Source organism: Pteropus vampyrus, unplaced genomic scaffold, assembly GCF_000151845.1.
Source record: "Pteropus vampyrus isolate Shadow unplaced genomic scaffold, Pvam_2.0 Scaffold436, whole genome shotgun sequence".
Taxonomy (NCBI): Eukaryota; Metazoa; Chordata; class Mammalia; order Chiroptera; family Pteropodidae; genus Pteropus; species Pteropus vampyrus.
Window position 1 is genome coordinate 2053129 of NW_011889217.1, and position 24569 is coordinate 2077697.

General features: G+C 50.7%; 3 protein-coding genes across 13 annotated transcripts in view; 1 reads left to right on the forward strand and 2 right to left on the reverse strand.

Annotated features, from left to right (window-relative positions):
• The first annotated feature begins 1721 nt into the window (after positions 1–1721).
• CA9 (carbonic anhydrase 9) lies at positions 1722–7193 on the forward strand. Of its 5 annotated transcripts, none has more exons than XM_011381486.2 (11): positions 1729–2131; positions 2912–2941; positions 3210–3415; positions 3541–3678; positions 3762–3854; positions 4925–4991; positions 5728–5885; positions 6080–6215; positions 6339–6365; positions 6773–6854; positions 6988–7096. In XM_011381486.2, exons 1-11 carry the CDS (start codon positions 1792–1794, stop codon positions 7052–7054), a joined length of 1344 nt encoding a protein of 447 aa, XP_011379788.1. In that variant the 5' UTR covers positions 1729–1791; the 3' UTR covers positions 7055–7096. The 5 variants fall into 5 exon arrangements, with proteins under 5 accessions (XP_011379790.1, XP_011379788.1, XP_011379789.1 ...); XM_011381487.2 differs by having other exon boundaries at positions 3210–3380; positions 3536–3678; positions 5710–5885; XM_011381485.2 differs by having other exon boundaries at positions 1792–2131; positions 5710–5885; positions 6988–7193.
• A 934-nt stretch (positions 7194–8127) lies between these two features.
• On the reverse strand, positions 8128–15754 carry TPM2 (tropomyosin 2). Of its 4 annotated transcripts, none has more exons than XM_011381493.2 (9): positions 15397–15754; positions 14817–14942; positions 11790–11923; positions 11583–11700; positions 11418–11488; positions 10882–10957; positions 10638–10700; positions 10398–10467; positions 8128–8279 (listed from the first exon to the last, which is right to left on the reverse strand). In XM_011381493.2, exons 1-9 carry the CDS (start codon positions 15508–15510, stop codon positions 8197–8199), a joined length of 855 nt encoding a protein of 284 aa, XP_011379795.1. In that variant the 5' UTR covers positions 15511–15754; the 3' UTR covers positions 8128–8196. The 4 variants fall into 4 exon arrangements, with proteins under 4 accessions (XP_011379795.1, XP_011379794.1, XP_011379796.1 ...); XM_011381492.2 differs by lacking the exon at positions 10882–10957 and adding an exon at positions 11202–11277 and having other exon boundaries at positions 15397–15749; XM_011381494.2 differs by lacking the exon at positions 8128–8279 and adding an exon at positions 9070–9398.
• A 4113-nt stretch (positions 15755–19867) lies between these two features.
• Positions 19868–24569, reverse strand: part of TLN1 (talin 1) — a 31688-nt gene continuing 26986 nt past the window's right edge. For all 4 annotated transcript variants that reach the window (XM_011381507.2, XM_011381508.2, XM_023524064.1 and 1 more), the window contains 9 exons: positions 22737–22922; positions 22511–22618; positions 21900–22005; positions 21574–21698; positions 21338–21463; positions 21145–21207; positions 20852–21034; positions 20577–20705; positions 19868–20448 (listed from right to left, as the gene is read on the reverse strand). In XM_011381507.2, coding sequence (XP_011379809.1) covers positions 20323–20448; positions 20577–20705; positions 20852–21034; positions 21145–21207; positions 21338–21463; positions 21574–21698; positions 21900–22005; positions 22511–22618; positions 22737–22922 — 1152 coding nt within the window. In that variant the 3' untranslated portion in view covers positions 19868–20322. The remainder of the gene's footprint in view (positions 20449–20576; positions 20706–20851; positions 21035–21144; positions 21208–21337; positions 21464–21573; positions 21699–21899; positions 22006–22510; positions 22619–22736; positions 22923–24569) is intronic.

The following is a 24569-nucleotide window of genomic DNA, read 5'->3' on the forward strand; positions in this document are numbered from 1 at the left end:
AAAGCACTGTGGTAGCTGAGGTACCAGAAATCAATTCCTGTGGTGCAGTTAGTCAAGAAGGACTTCCTGGAACAGGTAGCCTTTGCACTGAGTCTTGAATAATAGAAGGGATTTAAACAGGGGAAATAGTGAAACTATTTAATATGGTAGTCAGTTCACAAGCACTGATTCATCAGAGTGGAAACTGGCTGAGGCATTCAAGTGGAGTCTTGGGTCCCCTGCTGTACCAGGCATTACCGCTTTAGATCTTGAGGAGGTCAGGAGAGTACCAAGGGAGGAGTTGGGGTAAAAGGAATACCCTGGATTGAAGGGCTAGTTACCAACAAATTTAGAAATATTTCAATATATTAACCTAATACAACCATATAGGCATGTACCTACTGAATGTTAGTTCCAAATATGAACCTCCTGAATTGGCTTTATTCTCTCATCTGTTTTGCTGAAGCCATAGAGGCCTTACTAGAATGTGAGCTACAGAATAGTAGAGGCTGTTCTCCAGTCCAATGCTGCTGCATCCTTAGGGTCTAGAACAGTACCTGGAAGACTGGAGGAGGCTCGATGTTCATTAAATGAACAGGCAGAGACTGGGAACCCAAGCCCATTCTTGGGGTCCTCTTATTCTTCATCTCCTTGCACCCACTCTCCCCCTACAATCATGCTACACACCAGCCCTCAACATGTCCTAATGAGAACTGGATTCTATAATTCTCCTGTCCAAAATATTTGAGGCTTCCCCTTTGCGCAGAATACCATTCTCCCCATTGTTTTCACCAATTGAACTTCTGCTTCTCCACAGCCCTGATGATAATTTGCCTACTTCTGTATTACCTTCTGAGGCAGAATTCATCTCTTGCCCCTAAATCTTATGATGTTTGCCCTCACTCCTTAGACAGTGAGCTCCTCAGGACAGGGGCTGTGTCTTATTCATTCATGTACTTTTAGCCCAGTGCCTGACATATGGTACATACTAAATAAATATTTGTGAATGGCATTCCTGGCAGTGAGTAGATGAATGAAGACAAAGGTTTTAGGAAAAAAATGAATAGTTTAATTTGGCTTAAGTATGAAGGATGGTATGATATAAGGTGGAAAGGTCCCAGGTAAGATTTTGAAGGGACGTGGTAGTCAACTATAGGGAGAAGATGGGCAAATGGAAGATACTTTGGTAGGCAGTGGGAAGCCAATGAGCAGAGGTATAATGTGATGAAAAATAAATGTAGTTTAAACCCATCAGAGTCCCTCTCATACTATACTCAGTTTTCCATTCATACTCAAATTCATCTCCCACCTACCAATCCACCCACCCTCAGGCTCCCAAAGCAGCTTGCCCTACCCCTTTACCTGCTCCCTGTAGGAAGAAGATGCACACATGGGCTGCTCCCCTTTCAACCAGAAGATGTGGGGGCCCCAGCTCCTTGTCTTTCCCCTTCTCTGCCTGGGACTGGGAAGCAGGCCAGGGTTAGCTGAGGCTAGCTGGCAGGCAGCTGGGCGGTGCCAGGGAAAGCCTGTGCAGTGCCAGGTGGTACCTTGGGTTCCAGGCTGAGCCCATGACCCTGATAACCTTGTGCCTGCACACATACCTGCCCTCACTCCACCCTCATCCAGGCTTTAGTATCGGGCAGGGGGCACAAAGCCAGAGAGCTGTGAGGGACTTTGGCTCTGTCTCTACAAAAGGGCACTCTGTGAGTCAGCCTGCTCTCCTCCGGGTTTGCTCCTCCCCCACCCAGCTCCTGTTTCCAATGCACGTACAGCCCGTACACACCGTGTCTGGGACACCCTACAGTCAGCCACATGGCTCTCCTGTGCCCCAGCTCCTGGCTCCCTCTGTTGATCTCAGCCCCTGCCCCAGGCCCCACTGTGCTGCTGTTACTGCTGCTCCTGCTACCTGCCCATCCCCAGAGCCTAGACCAGATGGAGGCGACTCCCTCCGTAGGAGCAGATTCATCTGGGGAAGATGATCCACCGGGCAAGGAGGACCTATCCAGTGAAGAAGATCCACCTGGAGAGGAGGACCCACCTGAAATGAAGCCTGAATCAGGAGAAGACTCTCTGAAGTTAGAGGATCCCCCTACTGTCGAGGTTCCCAGGGACACTCAAGGTCCCCAGAATAATGCCCACAGGAACAACAAAGGTAAGTGGTCATCAGCCCTTCAAAGCTAGGCTCCAGGAGGTTTGTGTCTCCTCTCACTAAACCCCAGCCCAGGCAGATATTATTCAGTAGCCTTTCCCAACCCCAGGGGCTCTCGTGCCACTAAACCCTTTCCCTTTTTCAGAGCTAGAAGGGGACAGATGGGGAGACAAATGTGAGGCATAGATGGAGAGAGGTAAGCAGGAAGAGGTGGGAAAGAATAATGAGGAAGGTTGGAGAGGAGAAAGAGATTAGGAATGCGAAAAGAGAAAACAGGTAGCAAGAAGAGTATAAGAAGAGGAAAGATGGGGATACCAGAGGAAGCACAAGAAAGGCTTGTAGAAATCCCCTCATCTTCAGTCTGCGGGTGAGGAAACTAAGACCTAGGAAGAAGAAAATAGCAGGTAGGGGGACCTGGTATCTCGACTCCCAAGCCAGAAACTTTAGAAAAAGAGGAGACCAGAAAGGGAAGAGTGATGGGTGAGGGAGAAAGGAAAGAGGATCTACTGATTTGGGTATGGGGACTGTGGTCCCCACCCATTTACTAAGGCAGTGGTTGCGAACTGGTATCTCCAGGGCCAGTAGGATCTTTGTGTGGCCCACCAGCTGTGGTGTTGTGTTTGGCTGCACTCTATTGTGCTTTACACCTGGCTCGCTTTAGGCATTTGTTACCTGCTAACAAATGTAAGGCATCTGAGTTTGTGATGCGAGACCTACCTCGTCCTGGCCATCCGGGAGGGACTGGGCTCAAAGATCAGCCTTCTCATCCTTCACTTTTAACAGGGGATGCCCACAGTCACTGGCGCTACGGAGGTGAGGCACTGAACCCCTGCACGGACTCAATTTGGGTACTCAGCTCTGATCTAACCCCAAACCACCCCCGAACGTTGGTCCTGGGTGCCCCCCACACCGCATTCGGGTCTGCCAGGCCCCGACAACGCCCGCACCCGTCTCTGTCCCCATCCCTGATTTCTATTTCCCGCCCCAGTGTCTTCTGACTCCACCCCCTCATCTCTTCTATCCCTTGTCCCTAAAAATTCTTGATCTTATCGGACTTCCCGTCCATACTCTCCCACCACAGGCGACCTGCCCTGGTCCCAGATGTCCCCAGCCTGCGCTGGCCGCTTCCAGTCCCCGGTAGATATCCGTCCCGAGCGCACCGTTTTTTGCCCCGCCCTGCGACCCGTGGAACTCCTTGGCTTTGAGCTCCCGCCACTCCCACAACTGCGCCTGCGCAACAATGGCCACACGGGTGAGGCGGTCCCGGGGCGGAGCCTCAGGGAAGAGGTGGCGGGTATCTGGGGAGGGGATGGGGCCTAGGGGAAGGGGATGATCCCGGAGGTGCTGGGGGCTTAGGCTGCCTCTCAGGGGTGGGGCCGGGACCTCTCACCTGCTCTCCCTCCGCAGTGCAGCTGACTTTGCCTCCCGGGCTGGAGATGGCCCTGGGTCCCGGGAGGGAGTACCGGGCCCTGCAGTTACATCTGCACTGGGGCGCTGCGGCTCGACCCGGCTCGGAGCACACGGTTGGCGGCCACCGTTTCCCTGCCGAGGTGAGGGCACAGCTCTCCGCGGAGGGACGAAGGGGACGCAGGGCAAGGGATCTTGCCCACTTCTACCCACCTCTCCTCTCCAGATCCACGTGGTTCACCTCAGCACTGCATTTGCCAAAGTTGATGAGGCCTTGGGGCGCCCAGGGGGCCTGGCCGTGTTGGCTGTCTTTCTGCAGGTACCAGGCTTGGACTCTTCCCACAACCTGTTTCCCCATGCCCTGGGGCTCAGCGTATCTTGCCCCCAGAGACCCCATCCCAGCAGCTCACTCAGGCACCTGGCTATTATCCTCATTCACTCATTAGTTCATTCATTAAACACCCACTGTAAGCCAGGCCCTGGGCCACAAAAAGGTTTCAGAAACCCTTGATCCTCGTCTCTAAGGAGTCCACAGCCAGTGAGGGAAGCTGACAGGGTAAACATATACAAAGGACAAAGAAAAGAGGTAGTCAGGGGAGGCTTCTAAGAGGAGGTGAAACTGGAAGCCTTCACTAGTGGGAAAGAAAAGGAGATACTCTGTGCAGAGCAAACGGCATGTGCAAGGGCTCAGAATATGGCAAATTCGAGGGATGGCAGCTGCAATAAAGTGGGCATGAGGAAGAGTAATTTCTCTAATGTTTCTATAATCCATAATTTCCTCTTTGTAAATTACAATAAAGTCTAGAGAAACATCTAGTGACCTCTTTGAACCTGTAATGATCAAGGCTACATACATGATGATTAGAAGCTAGTAAAATGGGGGGATGGCAAGACCCCAGGTAGCCTCACTCATGCCCTGACTCCGTAACATCGGCCTCACAGCATAGAGTTCAGAGAAGCGCCTTGAAATAACATGTCCTTGCTCGAAAAGTCAACATATAAATTATTAATGTGAATGCAGATGTAATGAATACAAAGGTTATTATGGTTTTGGGGGATGGGGCATGAAGTGTGTGTGGAGGTGGCAATGAGTCTTGAAAAGTGAGTTGGGCCTGGGCCATGAAGGCCTTGTGTCCTAGTAAAGTAGCCCACCTTCCTCCTCATTCTCCAATTTGCCATCGAAAACTATCCTGCCAAGCTCGTTAGGTTAGTTTGCAGAGTAAGAGTAAGTAGACTTTGAATAATAAATAATACATAAGATTTTGTGTTCCCTCAGCATTCTTAGAGCTGAGGAATGAGGGAGGACCGTGGGAACTCTACCTCGCCTGCAGGGCTCCAGCCGTGGCCCTAGATACATGTATCACCTGTCTTGCACCTGTCATCTTCTAGGAAGGCCCTGAAGAAAACAGTGCCTATGAGCAGTTGCTGTCACATTTGGAAGAAATTGCTGAGGAAGGTATGGAGATGTGGTCCCTCCCACAGAGGGAGGGTTGATGTATGAACTGGCTATGATCTTGATAGTAACTATGAAGTTGAACAGAGACAAACAGACAAAAGCAAACTGCTGCCCCACTGCCTTTATGGTTAAAAAACGAAAATCAAAGAACAAAATAAGACAAAAACCAAGTAAGACCAAAAAATTGTTTGGAATTTCAGGGGTTGGAGCTAAAATTTTTCTGAGAACTGTCTATTCTCCTTACAAGCATCAAATATTTTAAATTTATAAATACTTTTGTTGGAAATCTTCTTTTCCTTCTCAGTCACTCCGGGTCATTTTAAACCTCACTTACCCTACTGGACCTTAAGTTTTGCTAAACTAGGGGGAACTGTGCTTTTTGATTTTTTTTTCCATTTTTTTTTATAGTTATAAATATTTATATTTATTTACAAGTTATTCAGCTCATTTTGCCTTTTGATTCACTCTGGGCTTAAATCTGTGGTCCAGCATGTTATCACAGTATGCAAAGTGAAGACTCAGAGGGAAGACCTAAGGAGCAATTCTCTCCAAAGCCCTTTTCTTTCTTCTGAGCTATGTCTTGTGCTGAGTTACGGGGTAGAGAAACACTTAGTGAAGAAGTGGTCTCAGGGAATTGAGTCAACTTGGCTTCTGGGATATGAAACTATATCCCTATACCTCAAAGCTTCAGAAGGGAGTGATCCAGGTGGGACTCCAGCACAGGTCCTCTCCACAGACTCAGAGACTTGGGTCCCAGGACTGGATGTATCTGCACTGCTGCCTTCCGACCTCAGCCGCTACTTCCGATATGAGGGGTCTCTGACCACACCCCCCTGTGCCCAGGGGGTCATCTGGACTGTGTTCAACCAGACAGTGAGGCTGAGTGCTAAGCAGGTGGGGTTTGCGGCATGGTGGTGACAAAGGGAATGTGGGGAAAATGGGTATAGGATGAGGTGAGAAAGAGGAGGCAGCGTGGGAGATTAGAGGGACATGGAGGGTGAAGCCCTGAGGTGCTGGCTGTGAGTAGGCCTGTGACCCTTTTGTTTCCTTGTCCTGAGCCCTCCCCCACTGTCTAATGACCTCCCTAGCTCCACACACTCTCTGGCTCCCTGTGGGGACCTGAGGACACTCGGCTACAGATGAACTTTCGAGCCATGCAGCTTTTGAATGGGCGGATAATTGAGGCCTCCTTCCCTACTGGAGTGGAGCAGACCGTTGAGCCAGGTGCGGCTTTGTCTGGTGTCTCATATGACCATGTCCCCTCAGCCATTGGTCCCTCATCATCCCATATTTCATTTGTTAGTCACTGGTGGTCCCAGCTCCTAGCTGTTTCCTTTTTCTCTACAGTCCGCCTGAATTCCTGCCTCGCTGCTGGTGAGTTTATGTTCTTCCTCTAGCTCCTGATGCTGTGGCCACCCCTTGGCACTGTTCAGCCCCAGGTACTAGTCAGGACCACCTCTGCTGCCTCTCCTTTTCTGTAGAACAGATCTCCAATCCTGTGGGATAGTGTCAGATCAAGATCAGGGGGGTTCCACTATTTTCCCCATGGCAAGAGTTGGTCAGAATGAAGCTTCAGAAATCTCTGATCATCTTTCTCCCCCAACAGCCTCTTTTTAGGAAGGAAAAAAGGTGTTTATATCTTATTCGTTCATATGTATCCACTCCATCCCTTTGCTGGCCTCTTCTGGATTCTGAGATGCTGTGGGGCAGCTGGAGAACTTGGGGCAGGGGTTGGGGGACCCTACAGGCTCACTTCCTGAGTCATCCTCACCTCTCTCCAGGTGACGTCCTGGCCCTGGTGTTTGGCATCCTCTTTGCTGTCACCAGCATTGCCTGCCTTGTGCAAATGAGAAGGCGGCGAAGGTATGTATTATGCTGACCCCTCTCTCAGGCATAGCTCCCACCTCCTATGTGGAGACCAGAACACTTTAAGAAAATTGGACACAAATAAGCTCATCCTGGGCCAGTTTTCTGATTAGGCTTCCCTGTTGTGTAGACACCCAGGTGGGACCAAAGGGGATATTAGCTACCACCCAGCAGAGGTCACTGAGAGTGCTGCCTAGAGGCCTGGAACTTGGAGAACATGAAGAAAGCCAGGCAGAATCTGAAATGGGAGCTGGAGACTTTGTTCTATCCTGCCCATGACACTTTTTAACTAACAAAGATTAAAAATTTTTTTTCTAATAAAATGTGTGGAAGGTACTTTTGTTCCCCAAATCAGGGTGGTGTATTCATTTCCTATTGCTGCTGTAACAACTACCACAAACTTAATAGTAATGCAAATTTATTCTCTTAGAGTTCAAGAGGTCGTAAGTCCAAAATGAATCTTATGGACTAAAGTCAAAGTATTGGCAGAGCTGGTTCCTTCTGGACACTGAGGGGAGGATGTTTCCTTTTTCAGCCTCTAGAAGCCAAGCAGTCCTTGGCTGTGGACCCTTCCTTGCATCGCTCCAACTTCTCGCTTCCATTGTTACATCTCTTGCAACTGCCTTTGACTTTCTTGCCTCCCTCTTATAAGGACATTGGGCCTAACCAGATAATCTAGGATAATCTCTCCATCTCAAAATCCTGAGCTTAATCACAAGGTCCCTTTTTCATTTAGGGTAACATGTCACAGGGTTAGGGTACGGACATCTTTGCGGGGGGCGGCGGTGGCATTCTAACAGGAAAGGGGCAGAAATCACTGATATTGTTGGAATGAGTGTGTGTGTGTGTGACAGTGTATGTGTCTGAGGGTAGAGCAGGCTCAGCTTCTAGGCTTAAAATCACATTTAGGCTTTTGGGCTTTCACGCTGCTCAAGTAAAATCTGTGTAGCTTTGCAGTTTTGTCATCAGATTGTGTTTGGCTCAGCCACCTGCTGGAATGGGACAGTGCCACTGACAGCAGCTCCATTGCCTTGTAGAGAGTAAGAGCTAGGATGTCCTCCCAGCCCTACTGGGCCTGTTTCACACAGCCTGTTCACAACCCTCCTCAGTGAGCCCAGCACCCCCACCCCTTGGCTCCCATTGAAAAGGAAGCCTTGTCACAGAACACAGACCCAGGCCCTGCTCACCCAGGGGTCCTTCCAACTCCATTGCTTCCCTCAGGCATCCTCTCACCGCCATCGCCAACACCAAATAAAAGCTTAAAGGGCCCTGTGATGCCAGTAATTTGTTTTATTGGGTTGGGTGGCAACTATAGCCCGGCTGGAGGCAAGGCCAACCCTCACAGGTTGTTGAGTTCCAGTAGGGTCTGGTCGAGGGTCTGGTGAATCTCCACATTCTCTTCCTTGGCACTGGCCAAGGTCTCTGTGAGAGGAAGCAGCACATGAGGAAGGGGAAGGGAGACATGAGAGAAGAGACGTGAAGGCATGGACAGGGGGTGTGACAAACAGACATGCTTGTGCACATGAAGACACAAGCATTCAGGGATCTGAGGACCCCCTGGTAGGGGCGAATGGATGGATTGACCAGGACAGACATGGATGCCTCACTGAAAGCTTCAGGGTCACGGAGGTGGGATGGGAAGGCTTGAGTCATAAACTAATCTGCCCATCTCCTTTAGAAGGTTTAAGAGAATTGGAAACAGAAGGAAAGACAAAACACTGAGCCAGGAAAGGGAAGGCTAGCCAGACAGACAGACTGGAGGCAGAAAACAGACCTGCAATGAAAGCCCCATGTTGTTGGCATCCAAAGATTTTCCAGATTCATCTCAGACTTTTCACAATCTTCTTGCCGCACCCACCCCCTCCTTGCCTGTACCTCATCGCTCCATTTCCCTTCTAACCATTCCTTGAGATCCTGGAACCTCAGGTGAGTGCTCTGAAGTCAGTGACAGGCCTGGGTCTGCAGAAGCACCACATGGCTCATGGTGACTGAAGGGGGTCATACATGCCCACATGCAGCAGTGACAGAAAGTGAAGACTGGGAGTGCCCGTGCAGAGGGGGTTTCAATGTGGGCCACACTGTTTTGTGGGTGAGCTTAGTGGTGGAGGGGTGTTACAAGATTGGGGGTGTCTGTAAGAGCCAAGGTTTCAGCACTGAACTAGTATTTTTAGGGGAGTGAAGGAAGTGCTCTCTGGAGGGCAGGAAAACAGCATGGAGACCAAGTTGAGTTTTATTCAGCAGCAGAGGTAGAGGCCAGCAGGTGGAGCGGGTAGCGGATGGATAGAAGGAAGAAGCAAATGCCAGGGTAGGCAGCATGTACGATGGGGGCTCTCCTAGGCTGCGCCCAGCCTGGTTGTGCAATGTTGGCAATTTTCGTTCCTTCTGCCTGCGCCCCTCCTCATAGAGAGAATGGAAAGGAGAGGAGAGAAGGGGCCAAGGGGGCCACACTGGTGAGGGCTCAGAGAGAGGTGATATCGTTGAGTGCGTTGTCCAGCTCCTCGCTGATGGCCTTATACTTCATCTTCTGTGCATACACTTCATCTGGGGGTAGTGGTGCAGGAATGGGTGGGAGTATGGGGAGAGGGAATAGAGGGAAAGAGGAAAGGAAGGAGAGAGGGTAATGGAAAGAGAGAACAAGAATCAGATAGAGGCAGACAGAGATGGAGTAAAAGGGACAGGCCAGAGAACAGGCTGGACAGCTGTTAGGGCTCCCTCCTCCCCTCTCTGTACCACTGTGTCTTTTATCTTCTCTGTACCCTAAATTAGTTCTTGTCCCAGGAATTCTTGCCTCTCTGGGGACCTGAGGGCACAGTGCTTTGGATAAACAGGAATGCTTGTTTCAAGGGAAGAGTGTTCAAGCCAGAAATGTCTAAAGTCCTACAAAGTTGGAGATAAAATTGGGGCTTGCCTGAGAAGGCTGGAAGCAAGAGAAATGGGAATTATGAATGTGAAGGGTTATCATAGAATAGAAAGACAGTTTTACACAGTGAGAAATAGCCACAGACTAGCAACTACATATTTGTTTTCACCAAATCTAGCTTAAAATAGTGTTTTCCATTAATGCTGTCTTGCAAATGTAGATATTAAACCAAATAGCTCTCTATTTAATAAAGAAGGCTCTGTGATATAGCTAGCTCTATTGTATTGCACTTGGAGACAGAATTGTCTATATCGGTGCTACTTAGAGTGTGGTCTGAGGACCAGCAGCATGAGCTTTACCAGAGAGCCTGTTAAGCAAACAAATTCTCCAGGCCAAAGTCAGCAATCACTAGGGAGTAGGACCTAGGAATCTGCATTTTAAAACCTCTCTGGGGGATTCGCACACACGCTTAAGTTTGAGAAGCACTGGAGTTGTACTAGCTACAAGTACTTGAACGGTAGGCACTGACCACTGGAATCTGGAGTGTTAGGAAGTCCAGCCCTAATTTATCAGTGGCAAATATAATAGGATGTAAAGATAAGAGACAGACTGACTGACAGTCATGGGGAGTGTGGACCTACTTAAAAAGGTTTGGGGGTGCAGGGGAGTATCCCTTTTACCTTCCAGGTCATCGATGGTTTTCTCCAACTTTGCCACAGACCTTTCGGCAAACTCTGCTCGGGTCTCAGCCTGGGAGTAAAGGCAAGATGTGGAAATGACAAAAAAAATTAGGCCCGCCTAGACACTATCACTTAAGTTGACCTTCTCTACCATTCCTAGCCCCAAATTCCCTGCCACAGGCTGTCTCTGGTGGGGATTTGGAGGCTTGAGGGGAAGGAGAAGACAGGAAGGACTCTTACCTCCTTCAGCTTCTCCTCCAGAAGTTTGATCTCCTCCTCGTATTTATCTTCTTTGGTGGAATACTTTCAGGGACATACATATGCCATCAGTAGATTGCCTCCAAAAATCCTTCATTTTTTCCTCTGAGCCCTGCAGGCTACTCAGGATCTTGTCTCCATTGATCACCCAGCCCCACCCTGCCTGGGCCCATCACCCCACTCCCCTGCAGGACCCCATCCTCACTGCCCCTCTACCCCCCTCTACCTTGTCTGCTTGGGCTTCCAGGGATTTCAAGTTGTTGGTAACAATTTTCAGCTCCTCCTCTAGGTCCCCACATTTACTGCAGGGGGTGTGTGGCAGGGTGAGATGTGAGGGCACAGTGAGGGGAGACAGTGGAGATGGCACAGTGGGGGAGGGGTGGAGGAGAGAAGAGAAGAGCAAAGTTGTGAGAGTGACAGCAGACAGAGCTTGGAAGCCCCATGCCCTTCTCAACCCCAGCAGGTGACAGAGAACAGCCTGAGATGGAGAAGGAGGTGAGCTGAGAGAAGGCGCCATTGCCCAGAAAGGTCCAGAGAGGTCACTACCTCCTCCTCTGAGGCCATCAGGGACTTGAGGGCCTGGTCCATGGTTCGAAGTTCCTCCTCCAGTTGCCTCGCTCGGCTAGAGGCAGCAGGTAGGGGTCAGAGGACAGGATCTGTCCCTGTGGCCCCAAGTCTGAGAAACTGCCTCCTCATTGTGCAGAGTGCCCCAGAGCCACGGGCTCAGGTGAAGTTTCACTTGCCACCCCAGGGTATCCTCACCTCTCAGCCACCTCAGCTCTCTCTTCTGAGCGCTCCAGCTCTCCTTCCAGGATCACCAGCTTCCTGGCCACCTGGGGGGAAGGGAGAGAGAGGAGTAGATCTATGGTGAATGGCTGGGGGTGTCTGGGGCTTGGGAGTGAGAAGGACGTGGAGCACGGCCGTCACCTCCTCATATTTGCGGTCTGAATCCTCAGCGATGTGCTTGGCCTCCTTTAGCTGCATCTCCTGAAGCTCCATTTTTTCCTCATCCTTCATGGCTCGGTTTTCAATGACCTTCATTCCTCTGAGAGGCAAGGAGAGGGGTGGTGGTGGGGTCAGGACCAGCAGAGATAGGTTTCCCACCCGGTCCCTGGCTTAGGGTCCCCTTCCCACCTCTCGCTCTCATCAGCTGCTTTCTCAGCCTCCTCCAGCTTTTGCAGGGCTGTAGCCAGGCGCTCCTGCGCCCGGTCCAGCTCTTCCTCTACCAGCTGAATGCGGCGGTTCAGGGAGGCCACATCTGCCTCAGCCTACAGGTCAAAGGTTAGAGGTCAGAAAGGCTTTGTCTACCTTGGATAAAGATTATCAAGGCTCCAGAGCATGGTAAGATTCTTGTCAAAAAAGAACCCCAGCTTCCTGGTTTCTAGATTTTCGACCTCTTTTTTTCACCCTAAGCAACCATCTATATTCTGCCCAGACTCTATGCTCCAGTCCAAAATAGGCATTCCTTGACACATTCCACTCCCCTGTTACAGGGCCAATTCAGGCACTGTGCATAGTTAGTTTCCCAATAATTATCTGCATGCAGGTCCCTCTGTCCCCTCCAAGGACACTCCAAGTGCTGTGACGAAGTCTGAGGCAGCCCTGACACCACAGCAGAGCTGGGCCCAGGTAAGGAGGTGGGGAAAAAGGCCAACCAGACCTTGCTGCTGCTAAAAATAGCCAATCACCGAATCAAGCCCTGATGATGTCACCAGTTGCCAGGCAGATTCCCAGCGAGGGGCTCAGGAGGCAAGCCAGGCAGGCGTATGGGACATGCCATGGCTGTAGCAAGGGGTTCCCTGCCAAGGCCTAGAGGCAACTGGGGGATGGTGCCAGGGCAGTATGAGTGACAGATACCTAGCCTCTAATCCTAAAATAGAGACAAAACTATGGAGATTCTGAGGAAGGTCCATGGAAACTGATGACAAAAACCTTGGAAACCTTGAAAAAAAGAGAGGGCAGAGCAAGATGAGCCCCAGCAAAGGAAAATGAGAGATGCAGTGCAGTTTGGTGTTAAGAATATTGGCTCTGAGTCAGACTGTTATCTTTGAGCTGCAGTTCAGTCACTCAACACTTGTGTGACCTTGGGCAACTAAGCCTCAGTTTCCTCCTTTTTAAATCTGAGTAGGCAGTTCTAAGACAATGCAGTATTTCTAATACTCTATCAATCAATAGAACCATCTGGTAGGCTTATAAAACTAAACAGTTTCTCTAGCTCCTTGCTAGATCCACTGAACTGAGATCACCAGGGCAGGAGCTTAGAAATCTTTTTTTTTTTAAAGCTCCCAAGCGAGTCTGATGATTTTGGGAAATAATATGCAGAAAACACTTGAGCATATTGCCTGCAGAATCCACAGTCCAAAAGTGTTAGGTTATCCCTGGCTCTTCTTCAGAGACAAAGACATAGATAGAGACCCTGAGATTTAAGATTGGAGAGGAGAAAGGACCAGTGTAAGGGAAGAAGTAAGTGAGACAGGTGGCAGCACTGGGGGCACAGGGGGTAAAAAGCAGATCCTGGGTGGTACTGTGGGGCAGAGGAAACACAGTACCATATACAGAAAGTAGTTGTAGCTTGTCCTCCAGGTGCTGAAGGCCACCTAAGGTGACAAGAGCCCATCATGGGCACAGGGCCAGATGAGTCAGTGTGGAAGGATTCTGGGGATAGCATTGGAGGTTGAGAAGAATGACTCGGCGACATTGAGTGGTCTACTCTAGAGAGAGATGAGGTTCTGTAAAAGGGAAACTCTCTTTATGGCAGTGGGGTGACAAATAACTCTGGGAAGTCCTGGGATCCTCATCACAGGACTGACATTTGCCATTTTCTGCTTCTTAAGTTCTTCCAAGTTATAGATGTTGCTCTCTAACTACAGAAAGACACAACTGTCCTTACTGGGCAAATGGGAAGCAAGAAGAGAAAGGAGAAACTGAGGGAGGAGGCACTATGTAAGTTAAGTGCTGTGTTCAAGGTCACACAATTAGTTTGGGCAGTTTCCTTTCTACTCCGGGCACTGCTGCCCTGTTTCCCTGGCTCTGTCCCTGTCTACCCTCCTCCCCTTCAGCCCCCACCCCACTCCTTGGGTTTCCAGTCCTGCCTTCAGCTGCACCGGGCCTTGGTTATTTATAGAGTGTCAGATGTCCAGGGTTGTCTTTGCTAGCAGCTGCAGGTCAGCTTCCTCCCAAGTGCCAGGGCTCGTGGAGAACCAAAACCAAAGGCTGGAGGTCAGAGAAATTAACCCAGAGTGGGAATGGGGGTAAGGAATTGGGGAACATGGATAACAGTCAATACACACAGTTAATGTCATCTCTGATCTCAGAGGTTCAGACCATGCTTATGCTAATCCCCCTATCCACCCAACAGTGGGCTCATTTTAAACCTAATCCTGGTACAAGGCAAATGGAGAAACTGAGACAGAGAATGGTACCGGTAACGATCATGTCTAAGGTCATATGGCCATTCTCCTACCTCGAGGTGGGGGTTGGAAATGACAGAAGGTAGAAAAGTCTGGTTAGGGTGTGTGGGGTGGGCAGCGAAATCTGAGTGAGCAGGATGTGCCAAACGGCTGTCTTGGCATCTGTGCCCTGTGCCTATGCCCTGTGGCCTGGCATGGTCTCGAGGCTGACAGCTTAATGAGGGTAAATGAGGGGCTGTTAGAACCTGAGCTGGGGCCCTAGTGCACAGCAAGGCCACTGGAGCCAGAGGTCAAGGCCAGGGAATTTCTAATGCCCCCCCAGGGGTGTAACTCAAGTCAGAGCCCAGTTTTGGATTTCTCTCTCTCCTCCTGCCCAGCAGCACCTATACCCACACCCTGCAAATGTAGCTGCAGTGCCCTCTTCTTTTTCAGTAGGAGGACTGATTGGGGGTGGATGGTAAATTCTTGTACTACCCACCCCCACGATGACTCACTGCTTGATCACTGTACATTCTAAGAGATGCAGCCAAACGGAATTAGAAGGCTACCCGTCCTCTAGGGGAAGTGGTAGGTGGTTTTGATTTACCCACTGCCTAGGATTATTTGTGCAAGCTTGCCTTGGCCTGGATTCCTGAGAGGAAACCATTTCTGTCCTGGTGCTGGGGTTATCTAGGTTCTCATCTCTCTTTATCCCCAGGTCTAGGACCCCTCCCAGTGTGTTTCTCCCACCGTCCCCCAGGTTCACACTCACGTCGGTGGCCTTCTTCTCGGCCAGCTCCAGTTTCTCCTGGGCGTCCTTCACTGACTCAGAATACTTTTCCACCTCATCCTCTGTTCCTTTCAGCTTCTTCTGGAGGGCCTGCTGTTCCTCCTCCAGCTGAGAGAGAGAAGCCTCGGTTAGCCAGGCCCAGGCCCAGGGAGGAGGCAGGGGTGTGTGTAAGCAGGTACTAAGAGATATTTAGAGCCTTCAGAGAGGAAGAGAGTTAGTAGAGGAGGGACAGTGCAGCCAGGGGTGTTCGAGGGACCTGGTGGGAGTGGAGAGATTCCAGCCTTAAGGAGCAGGGCCCATCATTACTCTGCAAGGGCAAGAGTGGAAGCTGGGGTACTGGGGCTCCCCAGGCTATAATGTGTGAGATGAAGTGTGGCTCTAGCTAGGTCCCTGGGGGAACTATGAAGGCCCAGACCCTGCGCTGGACAGGAGAGAGCTTTGGACAGCAGGCCTCAGGCTAGGGGGCACAGGGCTGCGCCTACCCTGCCTTCATTTTGAGGGAGGGGGTTGCACTGGGCCCGGGGTAGGGAGGGAAGGCTGGGCGGGGGGAGGGGTCGCTCACCTGCTTGCAGCGGTCCTCAGCTTGCTTCTTGTCAGCCTCGGCCTGCTCAGCGCGGTCGATGGCATTCTCCTTGTCCAGCTTTAGCATCTGCATCTTCTTCTTGATGGCGTCCATGGCTGCGGTGGGGGTCGGGCCGGCCGGCTGGCGATGCGGACCGGGCGAACTGGGCTGGCGGCGAGGACTGAAAGCACGGCTGGTGGGCCAGGAGAACCAAACTGGACTGGGATGTCCCAGCCGCGCGGGCGCCTAAAAGGCGGGGAGGGACCGGGCGGAGCTGGGGGCTGGGACCCTCCCCCATCACGGGCCAAACCTTGTAGGGGCAGAAGCAAGGCCCAGTCGGAGGTGGGGGTGCGGTCGCCCCCTGCGCCCACCCCCTCGGGACCGCCCCCTCGAGGCTCCGCCCCTCCCTTACTCCCCTTTCTTCCCACACCTCCCCCAGCCGTCGGAAGGGAAAGTAGCCGGGATGATCCGCTGAAAAAATCCAACCGCTGCTGAGGGGACGGTACCCTCGGCCTGGGGGTTCCGCGCTTCCTGAGTGACAGCCCGGCCCAGTGGCAGCTGCGGATGGGGCCCCTGGGGCTATTTCGGGGCGTGAGCTCACGGCAGCTGCCTAGGCTCAGGGACCTGTGTGCCCCCTCCCGCGCCTCAGCTGCAGCAGCCGCTGCCCTTAATTTAGAAGTTTCCTGTAAATCCCCTGGGATTAAATGTCTTTTTGGGGGGGATGGAGGGGAGGGAGGGCTCCTCAGCGGTCGAGTGCCTCAGTTTACCCTGAGTCTCAGACTGGGTTTGCGTTACCGACGTGGCAGTGATAGCGGAGAGCTTCACTAGGGACTCGGAGAAACTGAGGCAGGAGGGGAGCCCAGCCACTCGGTCTCAGTGCGGGGAGGGCCCGGCTTGCTGCCCCCGAGGGCGGGCCTGACCTCTCCTCTTGTTTCTCCTTCCAGCCCGTAGCCTTGGAACCAGGGCCGCTACTCTACAGATACCTGGAGGCTGGGAACCCAGCTCCGCACCCCTTCTGCCCCGCCCCCACGTGCCCCGCCCCCACGTGCCCGGCATATTTTCCACGCAGCTACCTCTGGGCGGGATACGCGCGCTCCCCACCCCCATCCCTGTCTGGGACGCGTCCTTATCCGCCCCCTCCTCACCCTCCTCCTCTCTCTAGCGGCCCGACCACCGCTCCACTCATCCCCCACTCCACCCGCGCTTTCTCTCTCTCCCTTGCCCAGCGCGCCCTCCCTTCTCCTCTTCTCCCTGCGGACTCTCCTCTTTTCCCTACGGGCCAACTTTAGGCCGAAATTTCTTTTCTGCCCTTTTTTGGGATGTTTCCCGGTGGGGAGGCGGGGCCGGGCTGGGGCTGGGAATGCAGGGGGCGAGGGGAAGAGTTACTGAACTGCGGGGCCTCGGGAGCCGGAGGAGCGATGCCCCTCCAACCCAGGCCGCAGAAAGAGCCCCCGGAGCTGGGTCCTAGGGTCGGGAAGTCTGAGGCGCTGGCACGACGCTGTTTTCGTTTTTTTTCTTGGAGTGGGGTGACGGGGTGTGGGGGTGGGGAGAGAAAGTGGAGAACCGCTTCGGAGGAGGGAAAAGGGGCATAGGAAGCCTGGAGGGATCGTTTCGCCTTGCTGTCCAAGGTCAGAAGGATGGGAGGCCTGACTTTTGCTGGTGGGGGTGGGAACCGTAGGAACCGTGGGCCCGGGGCCCGAGCCGGGGCCGGGAGGCCCGGAAAGGTATTTAGATCTGATTAGCTGCCTGCTACTACACAAGGAACAAACCTGACCTCCTTCGTAGTGTTCCCTCCGACCCATCTCCCTGTTTTCCCCAAACTCGTGAAAGACCTTCATCGGCCCTTAGACTCCTGGGCGTTATCAAGTGCTTCTCTGTTCCTCACTTCCTGCATCGAGTTAATCCTGAAGATTCTACTTCCTACAAATGACGTTCCTCTTCCACGTCTCTGGGGTTGCCTTGGGCAGCTTTTATTACGTCCTGCATGGATCTGGTTCCCCAAATCATTCATTGAACTAGTTCTCTACATTGCTACCAAAGATCTTTTTAAAAGTTGGTGCGAATAGAATCCTAAAGTCCTTCACCCCGCCCCTTCCTACTCCATCTTTTGAGGATAAAAATCTACATTTCTTAATATGGTATAGAAAGCCCTTTGTTTTGGCCCCTGCCTAGCTTTCTAGCCTCATCTCCTTTCATTCCCATCCCGGATTCATACTGAGCTCCAGCAGGCGCTGGAAATAGTCATACTTTTCTTAAAGCTTCCATCTTTGTGCATTCTGTTCTCTCCCCCTAAAATGCTCTTCCCTTGGCTGATTCCTGGTGGTCTTAAAGACTCAGATTAAGCCTTGGCTCTTCTGGGAAACCTCCCTTGGCTACTTCCCCTCCAACCCCCTCCACCTACCTAATGATTATATGTTCTTGGTGCAGGCTGCTATTATTCTTATCATAGTTCTTATAACAGTTCTTGGTACCTGTTTGTTTCCTCCACTTGTCTGTCCTACAGAACGGGGACTATCTTTTTTCAATTCTGAATTCTCAATGCCTGGCATAACATTAGGCATAGGGTTGGCACTTGATAAACGTTTGCCAGGTGAATTTTTTATGCACCAGGTTCCGGGTACACAAAGATACTAATACTATGTGGATATAAAGGAACTCATGGTCTAGTGCAGCAGTTCTCAAAAGTTTTTGGTCTTAGAACCCCTTACACTCTCAAAACTTAAGAGTGCAGTTTGAAGATCCAAAAAGCTTTGGATCTTCACACAGAATTAAGACTTGTTACTCAAGGAATAAGATTTAATAAAATTAATAAAGTTTTACTGTTTCATCAAGGACAGTTTTAAGTGACGCTAGCATTTCTTCAATTGCTAGTGCATGACAGTGAGAATACGATGACTATTAGTAGAGCTTGGGCCACTGCCTTGATTTGTGCTAAGGCAGTTTTACCCATCAGTGTTTTTGCACTGTCAGTACAAATGCTGACACTATAAAAAGGAAAATAATGTCAACATTATTATGAACATAATCTTGACTTTACAGACCCCTGAAAGGGTCTCAGGAGCCGTTAGGTGCCTGAGGACTCCATTTCAAGAATTGCTGGTCTAATGGGTATTCAAATCTTTTCCCAGAAGGCTCTTGGAGGCATCACTATTGAGAGGTACAGGATTGGGGATGTGGAGATATGGCAGGGAAGTGGCAGCAGGAGTGAACAGCTATCCTGGCCTCACAGCTGTAGTTTAAACAGTTTAGACTACTCCTTGTTGGGGAGGTTGGAGACGGGATTTGATCTCTAAGGTCCTCAACTCACAATGCTAGGACACTGAATCTGGGGTTAGAGGGCTATAGCAGTGTTTACTGGAGTTGCCAGTCCTCTGCGTCAGAGGTGATAATACATCTCTATATTCCAGTGCTTAGCACAGGCATGGCTTAGTAAATATTGAATGAATTAATCAAAGGTGACAGGAGTGATGGTGTGAAGTTGGCACTTTTCCTAATTGGCTGCCCTGGGGATTCCGCCTACTTTAAACTTTCCCACAAGTAGATGTCTTGGCTTCAAGAAGGTGAAGGGTGCCCAGGGTAGCAGCAGATGGGTGGTGTTTGTGTGCCACTTGGAGGGAGAAGCAAGGAAATAACATACCGGGCAACAGAGCTGGTTAAAGAATCGTGCAGGAAAATAGTGGCAGATCTAAGGGGTCTGCCAGATAGTCCATGCAGTGGGCAGAGCGGGTGAATGCAGAAGGAAGTGGGAGCACACAGCACTCACCTCCCTCCTCCCTGACCCCCTCCCTCCACTGAACCTCCAGATTAGCAGGGCAGCTGGAACAGGGCTATCAGCACCAGCCTGCCACTAGGCGGGCTCTGCTTCCTAACTATAGTCTCACACCCGAGTCAAGCTTTTTCAGTTTTCTTCTAGTGGTATTCTAGGCAGTAGGACAAGGCCTTGGAGGGCCTAGAAGTTCCCCAATCTAGTCAACAGTAGAACCTACTCGAGGCAGCCTCAGTTGGATTTTTTGCTTGTTAAATGCCAAATGTGTGGTGGTAATTCTCTTAGGCTCAGACACTTGAATTTTATAGGCTTATTATTTTTAGCAAAGCTGCTTTGAAATTTGAATTTGGCCAGGGACTGGATTCGTTCACATACTTTGAGCAGTTATGAAGAACAGAGTGTCCCTGGTAGCCACAGAGAGCAGTAGCAGCTGCTGTCCCTGCAACAGAATGACACTTGGTGAGGTATAGGTGCTGGCCAGTGAGATAGGGGACAACAGGAATATGACTTCTCAGGGACAGTTTCCCAACTAGGATGACTTTAGGGATATGGGTACAAGGAGGAGGAAGGGGCCTCACAGGGCAGATTGCCACAGTCTGACCCACTCCATTTCTGAGCCAGATCAAGCTGGTGACAGAACTCAATCCCATTCTCTCCCCCACTGCCCTGGAGGAATGTCCTATCTCTTCAGGAAGCCAGGCAGAGTTGCAGGCAGAATCACCTTTATTGGAGCATGACTTATTTGGAGCTTAAAACCCCACGGGCCCCACAGGTAACTGGGGGTGCAAGGAAGAAGATAGTATCAAAAAAAGGATGAGTAGAGCTGAGGCTGTGGGGACTTGCCAGAAGCTGCTGGCAAGGTGGAGTGGGCTGCGGCCCTGGCAGGTTCAGATTGAGGTACAGCAGCGTTAATAATACTCTTGGAGCGTTAATACTCTGGGGAGGGGCAGGCTCTTAGGGGGCCCAAGGGCATGAAGGCACTTGGAGTTGGGAAAGGACAGGGGATGTGCAGCGGGACTGGGCAGGGCCAGGCCTAGGGTTTGGCAGGCACTTTGGGGAGTGCTGGGGTTGGGCAGGGTGGGCCCGACAGCCCAGAAGGCTTTGGTAATGGTAGGCACAGTCTCTGGGCTGGGTCTGCATGTTAAATAGAAGCGGCTGCCCTAGTGCTCATCTCGAAGCTCTGATGGCAGGAACTTGTACTGCTGTTGCCGGATCTGGGCCAGCTTCTTCCGGGCCTCTTCCAGCTCCCGTTCCTTCCGGAGCATCTCTTCCTGTGCGGCAATGATCTGAGGAATGAAGATCAGGGACTCAGTTCAGTGGGTTTGTTCATTAGGGTAGAGAGCAGTTGAGGCCAGCACAGGCAATGTGACTGCCTGCTAACGGTGTCCCTCAGGGTATCTAGGACCAAGCTCACCTGGGCAATGCCCCCGACCATCTTCTCCTTCACCACCACTGTCTCGTTCTCCTGGTCTTCAAAGGCTGCTGCCTTTTGTGCTGCCTTCACCAGGTTATCTGAGGCTCGCTTCACTGCATTGCCAGCAGCCTGGGCAGAGAGAAGGCAGCATGAGGTTGAGAAAACTGAGGTAAGGTCCCAGCTGACAGAGTCCTCCCACAGAAAAGCATGCCTTGTGGGTGACAATTTAAAGCAGCACAGCCCAAAGTACACTGGGATGGGTCAGGGTTCCTCACCTGAAGCCGTTTCATTGCCTCAGAGTCCTGGTCAGCCTTGACTTTGCAGGCCACAAGGAGCTGGGCTGTGGAGGCAGCTACCTGCTTGGCTGATGAGATGAGCTTCTCCTGGCTAGCATGGCCTTGTACAGCTGCATTGGCTGCCTCACACAGATTGTTGGTGGCTGCAGCCACCATCCGGGCCTAAAGTAAGGAGATAAGGTTAAAACAGGCCTCTTGCCCCAGTCCATCTCCTCTCCAGCATTCTCAAGTCTCTCCAGCTCAGAGGGACCTAGTGGGTGTTGTACACTCACAGCAGAAATGAGGCCCTGGGACCACTGTCCATCATCCAGTGCGTTGGCTGGAATGGCGCCCACCTGTGGAGGAAAGAGGAGAGCCTGATCAGACCTATGCTCTCCATTTACATGTAAAAGCCTCCAGCTACAAAACTGGTATAGACAGCAAAGCTGCTGCTGTCCCCATGCTTCTGGATATCCAAATACTTACCTTCCCTTGGGCCACCAGTTCTCTCTGGGCAGCTGATGCAGCCTTTACCAGAGCACTGGTGGCTGCTGCAATGGACTTGGCAGCTTCTAGTATCTGCTCTTCAAAGTTCAACGACTCATCTGCCTCCTACAATGGAGAGACAAAGTTTACAGAGAGAGATGCAAAGTAAGAGGGAGCTGAAGGTGGGGACATTCTGCCATTAGGAGGGCAGAGAAGACAGGGGGAGCAGGACTGACCTTGGGTTTGGCCCGGGGTTTCAGCTGCTCCAGCTTTTTGGCTGCAGCCTCAATGGCAGCTGCAGCTCCTAGAAGCTCATTCTCAGCAATGACCGTGGGGTCCTCTGGGTCCACCCATTCTGTTCCTGGTAGGACAAAGTGGGGAAGGAAGGAGCTAAGCTAGACCAGGGAGGTCAGGAGCACTGGACAGGATAGTTAGTATTACTAGGCCCCTGTCACCTGTAGGGACTATGGGCAGAGGCTAGCTCAGAGTACTCTAACCTGGAAGCAGGGATCTCCCCATGACAAAGGTTTCCCTTCCCTCCTTGCCCCTGGTCACCCCTCACCCTTCATGGCCTCAGCAGCCTGGATGAGCTCAGTGACTGAACCAGCCACACGCTTTGAGTGTCCCGTCAATTGCTGCTTCAGTTCTGGGCTTGGTTTCTGCAGGGTCTGGGGAAGAAGAAGGCAGGGAGCAGAGCATCAGACTTTAGCTTCTATTCTGACCTAAAAAAAACAGGGCAGACCATGGCCCCCCAATCCCATCCCTGGACCACTCCACACCACAGCCCTCGAACACCACATGGCCTATCCAGGTGCACTTCTGGGTGGCACACTGCACATGCAGTGAAGACAGCAGGGCTGTATGTCACTCACCGGCTGGTAAGGAGAATGATCAAATGAGAAGAAAGAAGAGATGACGAAGGTAGAGAAGGAGGAGGTCAGGTGGAAAGAGAGAAATAAGAAAAAGAAGTGAAAGAGGTGAATGGAAGAACCAAAGAAGCTAAGAATGATGGGGCCCCAGTGGAAAGGAGGCTTAGAAACAAGAACAAGTTTGGGAAATAGATAGTGGGGAGGAGATTTGAACAAAAAATTAGAGAACTGGTTCTGAGGCATGTGGGAAGAGGACTGTGTATTTAGGGAGGCTGGTATGAGGAGCAGACAGTTCCTGCCTCACCAAGAGCACATGGTCCAGCAGTTCCAGGTAGCCATTGGCACACTCCCGGCCATAGCGCAGGGCTCGAAGCCGCACATCCGGGGCCACTTCTGGATGGTAAGCAGCTTCCTATAACAGAGTAATATGTTAGTGTTAGGTCCCAAAGAGCTCCAGGTCCCCCAAGCCCCTGTAGTTTCCCTCCCTACCATGTTCTGCCCTAAAGCTGCCTCACTACTAGGGTTGCTACCTTGCAAGCCCGAAGCATATCTGCGATAGCACGGCGACTCAGATTGGCTGTGGCAATGACATCTTCCTGGCGACAGGAGTTGCCAGCAGCAACAGCCTTGGCTGTTGCCATGGTGATACCCTTGGTCATTCGGATGAAATCTTCTGGAGTAGAGGTCTTGGCAGGTGGCTCTGGGGAACAGAAGACCTTTTGGGGCAGAACAAGAAGAAAAGGTTTACAGTGAGTGAGACTATAAGACAGTGTGTAGCACTCATGTAATTTGGTTCACTCAACAAGCACTCACTGAGTACATATTGTAGGTCAAGTCCTTGGAGAAGTTCACACATTCACAGTTAATATAATAGCAAGCAGCTAGTCATCATTTCTGACTAAAGTGACTAGAAAGAGTTTGTTTAAAATTAAAGAAGTAGCTTTTGAGCTGAGTTTTTCATTCCTGAACTACAGAGAAGCTTTGAATGGATGAGTGGCAAAGGTGAGGCAAGAAGGTGGATCTTAAGAGATATAGATACCAGGAGAATATTTTAGGTATATGGTAGAGCATGAATAACCAGGATATCATGTGTTAGAGTATTAAGGAATGTTCTAAAATATAGGGATGGCAGAGAAAAGGTTGGTGGGGCCTTGAATATCGGACCGAGGAACTTAGAATTTTACATAATATGTAAAAGTCATAAAAATATTTTGATGTATGTATGTGTTCATCCAACAAATTATTAACGATGGGCAGGTGGTAGATTCTGTGTGAGGTGCTAGGGATGCAGTGGGGAAGAAGGTCCTTGTTCTCATGGAGCTTACATTCTAGTTTTGGATACAGACAAAAAATAGGTAAACAAGCAGAAAATCTAAAGACTGTGATCTGGGCTGTAAAGGAAATAAAGAAGGTGCTATGATGAGAAATAAAAATGAGGTCCTATTTCAGATAGGTGCTCAAGAAAGGCTTCTCTGAGGAGAGAACTTTTAAGCTGAAGCCTGAAAGACTGGAAGAAGCCAGATGTTCAGAAATTTGGAGAGAAGCAAGTTGCAAGGGCCTGGAGTGGGCAAGAACTGACAGGGAGCAATGGGTCTGGGGTACAGAATGGGAGGAGAGTGAGATAGGATGAGTGTGGGGAAGTTGGCAGGGGCCATGGGAACTGAAAGGTGATAGGAAGGAGTGTGGATTCTGCCACAGATGCCAGGGCAGGATTTTAAGCAGAATAGTGACATAATCTAACTTATATTTTGAAACAATAATTCTGGCTACTGTCTAGAGAGAATGGATTGTGGGGGGTGAGTATGTAAGCAGGGAGATGAGATAGAGGCTATGGCATAAATACAGCTAAGGACTGATGATGGTTTGGACAAAGTGGTGCTGTTAGAGATGGAGAAAAGAGAAAATGAAATATGGAGGGAGCACTAACAAGACTTGCTGATGAGCTTAGATGGGGGGAATGAGAGAAGGATGTTAAAGCTGGGTTTCTGGCTTCAGGAACTGAATTACTAAAAGGTGCCACTTACTGAGATCAGAAAAATGAGGGAATGATCAGGTTTGGAAGGCAGAAAGTTTAAAGTTTCAGTTTGGACATCTCCAAGTAGAGATGAAAACAATATCAGAAAGATGAATTCAGAAGTGAGAAAGACGAGTAGGAGAGATGAGAATGATAGATTGAAGGCAGGGAGACCAGGTGAAAAACTGGTAGAGCAGTTCCAGTGAGGGAGGACAAATGAAAATCTGCACTAGAGAGATCACTGTGAGACTGGGCGGGGGAGGGATGAGATGGTAGTTAAAAGGGCTTGGCAATGGCCTGGATATGGTGAATAAGACAGTGAAGTCAAAGATGACTGAGGTGAATCTTC